This window comes from Perognathus longimembris, chromosome 16, assembly GCF_023159225.1.
Source record: "Perognathus longimembris pacificus isolate PPM17 chromosome 16, ASM2315922v1, whole genome shotgun sequence".
NCBI classification, from domain to species: Eukaryota; Metazoa; Chordata; class Mammalia; order Rodentia; family Heteromyidae; genus Perognathus; species Perognathus longimembris.
This window is the reverse complement of record NC_063176.1, coordinates 13,863,372-13,869,625: the sequence shown is the minus strand read 5'-3', so window position 1 is coordinate 13,869,625 and position 6,254 is coordinate 13,863,372. Positions and strand designations below refer to the sequence as shown.

Sequence of the window (6,254 nt, the reverse complement as noted above, 5' to 3'; positions counted from 1 at the left end):
TGTGTGAGTGCATGGGAGGGTGCTGAATCTTCCGAGACACCGGGACCACAGCGGCAGCTCCAGGGCAACTGCAGCCAGCCGAGCCTCCGGACTTGGGAAGGGGGACCGGGCGCAGGCGTCGAGAGCCACCGGCGGCACCGGAGACGGGCGTTCTTCTGCCTCCACTTCAGCAGCTTGGTGCTAAATTGTTGTCTCAAAATGCAGAGGATCTAATGCACTGAGAGAAACGACCACAGAGGAAGAGGAGACACACACACACACACACACACACACACACACACACGAGGGGGTATTTTGTGGATGCTCCACTTTTCTTGGAAATGCAAAAGATTATGCATATTTCTGTCCTCCTTTCTCCTGTTTTATGGGGACTGATTTTTGGTGTCTCTTCCAACAGCATACAGATAGGTAGGTACCCTTTGTGCTATGCTTTTGAATTGTGCATAATTTGGTGGTAATCTTTGTTCACAGTGGACAAATTAATTCATGTCATGTAGACTTATGTCATACCTTGACTGCATTCCAGATTTAAACTACCTAGAATGTACATGATTTTCTCGGGATGAGGTACGGGGGGAGCGGCTATGCCTTTGAGACAAGAAAGAAAAAGGGGTTGTCATTTCTGATGTGCAAATGGCAAGAATGCTTTCTGCCTCACCGACATCTCCTGGGTTGTGGGGATTCTCCCGGGGTCCCAACGCAAAGCCTAAGACTGGGCGGAAAGGAGACCGACCTTCCCCAGCTCCCCCACCTTGCCTTCGGTCTTCTTCCCGTCCTGACCCCTTGGCTGCCTTTTGGAGGTTCGCCTCCCTCCCCCCCCCCCCCCCCCCCGTGAATGTCTGTTCGTCCTGTTCTCGTGAATTAGACCCAGGGTCCTGGGGCCGGCTTTCTCTCCGGCCGCTGACTCGGTTGCCTCGATTGTTTGTTCTTTGCAGGGGGGTTGTTTCCGAGGGGCGCCGACCAGGAATACAGTGCATTTCGCGTAGGGATGGTTCAGTTTTCCACTTCGGAGTTCAGACTGACACCCCACATCGACAATTTGGAGGTAGCCAACAGCTTCGCAGTCACCAATGCTTGTAAGTCATGCATATTCACGCTTGTCTTGGGGGGTGGGGGGGTGTGCACGCGGACAGCTAGCGCTTTCCAGCGTGGGATGGTGTGCGTGTGTGTGTCGGTGTGTGGGTGTGAGTGGCTGCACTCGCGCGTGCGTGCGAAGGCGACTGTGATCTCGGGGACCCCTGCTGACTGAGGGGGAGACGAAGAGGAGGCGTTCGGCATGGGAGAGTGTGCGCCAGGGTGCTGGGGAGGGAGGGGCTGGAGGTGGGGGGGTCTTGCTGGGGTTCAGGGGGTGTCTCGCTGGTCGTCCGCGCCCCAAAGACGCTCTGCTCGCCCTCCCCTCGTGCGCGCCCGCTGGCACCCCGCCAACAGGGAACACGTTGTTCCCCAGGGCGCGCTGTGGGGCTGTTGGCCAGGTCCCAGGAGGGACTGCCGGAACCCGGACGCCGGAGCTGCGGGCTCCAGCTCGGCTCCAACTCGGAGCCCGGCCCCCGCGAGTTCTCCGGGCCGAGGAGACAAGTTGTTAGCGCGTTCGCGGAACTGGCATCCGGCGGTTACATAACGCCCACCCCGGGGCGCGGCGCCGCGGGGAGCCGGGCTGTGCAGGCCCGGGCCGGCGGGCGGGGGGCTGGCGGCGGCGGGGACGGGGAGGCGCTGGCTGGCGCGCGGGCGCCGCTTGGGCTCGGGGCGGCTGAAGTGGGGGTGGGGGGCGTTCCGCCGGGGCGGCCGCGGGCAGCTCGCGAGCCCGAAGCGCGCGGGACTCCGGGAGCCTGTCTGGCAAAGGCAGCCCGGGGTGGGGGGTCGCGGGGGGGGGGGGACCCGCCTTCGGTTGCCACAGGCCGAGGTGTACGATCTGGAATCATCGATCAGCCATTTTAGTCGTCGCCGCTCTCCGGGTCCCGAGCCCCGGGCTCGCGCGCAGGGCTGCTCAGCCAGGGCGGCCGCGCGGGGAAAGGTTCGGTGCAGCCCCAGCCATGGAGCCACGGCGAGTGGGGACGGGCTCCCCCGCCGCTCCGCGCGGCCGCCTCCCCGCGCCCGCACATCCGGTGGCCACCATTTCCTGCAGCTGGCGGGAGCGATTCCTCCGGAACAATCCGTGAGGATCTGCAAATGGCTCACCCCCACTCCGGATCGGCTGTGGAGTGGGTGGAAGAGCAGGGCCCCCGACGGCCACGGCCCCCGAGCGCGGGGCGGGCGGCTCGCTCGAGTCGGGGGGCAGCAGAGAGGCGCCCCGGGCCAGGACGGGCGCCAGGACGCGCGGAGCGGGCCCGGGACCCGAACACGCAGCCTCCTGGGGTCCTGGCGGACCCTCGGTACCAGACCAATCTAAGAAGATTTCAGTGCCAGGCCTGGCTTTTTTTTTTTTTTTTTAATTTGAAGCTGAATAAAGAAACTGTGTGTGTGAGAAAGAGGGGAGGGAGGGCGAGGAAGAGAGAAGAAAGAGGCTCTTAAAGTAGAATTTTTTTTAACGCTACATGTATCCCAACAAACCTTAGTGCATAACAAGTGCATACAAAATAGATTGTGTTAATTAAATTTCAAAGACTTCCATGCTTGTTCTGCATACCTGTCAGAGTCCAATTTCATTTGATATCAGGAAATTTCCCTTTCTCCTAAATGACAAGTTTGCCATGAGCATATCTGGAGTATCTATCTATATATGACCGTGATAGGCTTTGCCAAATGAGTCATAAAGAGATCATGAGTAGAGGAAGTACATTGCTTTTCAAGAGTCCCCAGTTGCAGTTTGTGAGAAAGTATAGCTTAATTTGAAAAGCTGTCGATAACGGAGGAGTTTATGCATTGGTGAAAATGATGAGAGAAATTCACAGGGAAAAGAACATACCCACATATTAAGTAAAATAAATCTGATTCCAATCCATGTGGGATTACTCTGTGGGCTATGTCATAGTCAAAGACTGCAGGCTGTAAACTGCTAGATTTAGGATTTAGTCTTACTGTTTTTCAAATTGGTCTATTTTGATTCAGACGTCATGAAAATAAGAAATATAACTAGAATGTGGACATATGTGAAAGCCATGTGTAATCCTATGAACTAATGAACTATTCTGTGTGATAAGCACATGAATTTCATTAGAAACAGCTAAACATTTTAATATACTTGATCATAGTTCTGAGGTGATGCGATTACAAATTCTTCATTTTGCATAGATTTTTCTTTTCACGAAAAAGTGAACCTAAAGTAAAAATTGTGCATGTCTTCAGATCTTAACATTACTCCTTCTAGGATTGTTGTCCTAGAATAATACAGGAACAAATAACTTGGAGGAGCCCAATACTCTTGGAAGGTGCCCACATGGATTTTCAGAATCTCAGCACTTCAACCCCCACGTTAGAAGCAACTTCACTGCTACTAACAACTATTGAGGCACAATTACAGAAAGAGGATCACTGAGCAGAATTTTCTAGAGTTGATATTGATTCATTAACTGAGAAACATCGCTTTACATTTTGTGTTGCAATTTCTTCGAGGAATTGCAAAATCTGCGAAGTGGAGTATATTTTTCTAAAATAGAAAATACAAAATTAGTTAATTAATTTGACTCTCTTGATGGGGGGGTGGTGGGAGGGAAGAGAGAGAAAAGAGATAAAGAAGAGAGATGTTTACTTGAATCGTAACCACTACAGAGTCAATAATTAAGAAGTGAATACCATCTCTAGTGTCAAATTTTCAAGTTAAGTCTTGTTCATTTAAATTCTCAAGGTTTTCCTCCAATGTATATTCTTTATTTTCTTGTCCTCCCTTCTAAATCAGGGAAAGCTATGAGTCTTTCCTGTGTAAAATAGGAGCAATAGTATTAAGTACTTTGACTGCTGACATCAAGCTAGTTTTTCCTCATTCATCTACAAGCCCAAGGCATTCTTCTCTAACTACATATTAAGTAAAGTGTATCCTTACTCAAGTCTTAAAAAGGTAGCTTTTTAAAAAAAAATTAAGCCATAAAAACCTCATCGGATTAATTCCATGTAGTAAGAAAAGGAGTTTTATAGTTTGGTGAAATAATTGGTACACTAAATTTTATTTCCTTACTGGAAATACTGACTTTGACATTGCGTTAAAGATCCAAGGTGATCTACTGAATGTCTTAAGGCTGTACGAATGAAATGAAGGCATTCTATTCTCAACTGGGTGTGCATGGCACCCAGCTCCCACACCTACACGTTCACAGTCACAGTGAGATAATGGCAGAGCTTATTTGTTCCTCCTTTGTTTCCATGGATACCTGTGGGAAGACCACTTTCCTGTCTTTCCTTCCCTCTTCTCTTCTTTCACTCTCCTCTGGCTTCTTTCCACTTCCCTCTTTGCTAGAATTAGTGCTAAGATTATATTTCCAATGATTCTTCAATTATATGTTCTCGTTATGAGAAACTATAAAGCATAAAACCAGAAGGGAAATTGAGAGTCGCATCTCCACCCATCAGCTGATGTTAGCAATGAGCTCCCAGAAAACATTCACTCATTCATAGTATTTATTGAAAGGCTTCTGGCTGTCAGAGACATAGTGAATGCTTTCCCTAGGGTCACTAACGTTTGCTAACTCACGTTCCCCTCTATGTGCTAATAGCTCTTACTTGAGACCTTCATGCCTTTAGTGTGGATTGGCAGTTGTGGTCTTGTCTAAAACGAATTCCTGGAGCTCTTAAACACAAATTCTTTATTACAGTACCTGAAAAAAACAATCTGGAGTTTTACAAAATATATGTTTGATATTAGTCTGTCTCTCTCTCTCTCTCTCTCTCTCTCTCTCTCTCTCTTTCTCCTATAGTTAACCAATGAAACCAACAGTGGAGTTTTTTATCCTGGAAAATGATGTGTTTTACATCCTAAAGACTTTTAGTAAAATTTAATGCAATGCTAATTACAAAGAAGTTTTAGAAATAAAACTGTCTAAAAGGATTAGAAACATCAGTCTCTAATCTCATAGGATTTATAACAGGAAATGTTGAATCTCTTAGGATTTATAACAGGAAATATTTGAAGTAGTCTTTATAATCTATTTTGATAAGTAATTTTGGCAAACAGTTGTTTGTCTAAGCTAACATTAATTATTTTATATTTAAATTCTACAACATAACAAAAATAAATCATGAAGGTATTAAATTTAGAGACAGCAAATAAAAATCTACTTTCTCTAAGCCAGCAGATGGAGATGTTGGAGAAAATATTGTTTGATAAAAGTGTTGCACCATTGAATACCTTTAAAGCCATTGGAAACAAATTTATTTAGAAATAAAAGATGCAAATGAAATATAATTTGGAACAATTGTTAAATTTTATTTATTAAAATAGATTGGAAAAAGTATTAACTAAAATACACTGAAAAACTTTCAGTGCTTCCTTTTAGGAACAGATGTCCTTAGTTTTCTTTTTTGTTTGTTTGTTTTCTTTTCTTTTCTTTCTGTTCTGGTCCTGGGACTTGAATTTAGGGCCTGAGTACTGTCCCTGAGTTTCTTTTGCTCAGGTTAGTGCTCTACCATTTGAGCCACAGCTCCACTTCCAGCTTTTTGTTTTGGGTGGTTAATTACAGATTAGAGTCTCACAGATTATACTGCCAAGGTGGACTTCAAACATGGTCCTCAGATGTCAGCCTAGGTAGCTAGGGAAGCTAGGGTTACAGGCATGAGTCACTGGTCCCCAGCTTTTTGGGGTGTATTTCTTATTATTGAAGTTTAGTCATGGATCATGCAAATTGTGTTTCTGTATTCATCAAATTAATGCAGTTCTTAATGTGGAAGAGTTTTGTGTGCTTTTAGTTAATATTTATAGAGTGTAAGTAGGTATATATAGATTGGTCATTTTGTTGAGATACGTAGAAAAAATTAGAATTACTGGGTTTTGTTTTTGGGGTCTTCTTTTTTTTGGTGCCAGTCCTAGGACTTGAACTCAGACCCTGAGTGCTGTCCCTGAGATCTGTTTTCTCTAGGCTTGAGCTCTACCACTTGAGCCACAGTACCACTACTGGCTTTTTCTGAGTAGTTTCACAGACTCTCCTGCTACGGCTGTCTTTGAACAGTGATTGTCATTTCTTAGCCTCCTGAGTAGCTAAGGTTACAGGCATGAGCCACCATCACCAGACTGAATTACTGTTTTTTTATATATGCAAAAATTCTGAATCATATCTGAATCAATTTGGATGTTACTACTTCAATGATGAGAAATTATAATATTACCAGTC

The 6,254-nt window shown here is 46.3% G+C and overlaps 1 protein-coding gene across 3 annotated transcripts in view; it reads left to right on the top strand.

Annotated features, from left to right (window-relative positions):
* The window catches only part of Gria2 (glutamate ionotropic receptor AMPA type subunit 2), a 127,469-nt gene continuing 121,215 nt past the window's right edge, over positions 1–6,254 (top strand). For 2 of the 3 annotated variants that reach the window (XM_048363898.1, XM_048363899.1), the window contains exons 1-2: positions 1–408; positions 936–1,076. In XM_048363898.1, the coding sequence (XP_048219855.1) occupies positions 321–408; positions 936–1,076 (229 nt within the window). In that variant the 5' untranslated portion in view covers positions 1–320. The remainder of the gene's footprint in view (positions 409–935; positions 1,077–6,254) is intronic. The other variant, XM_048363900.1, reaches the window with a different exon arrangement.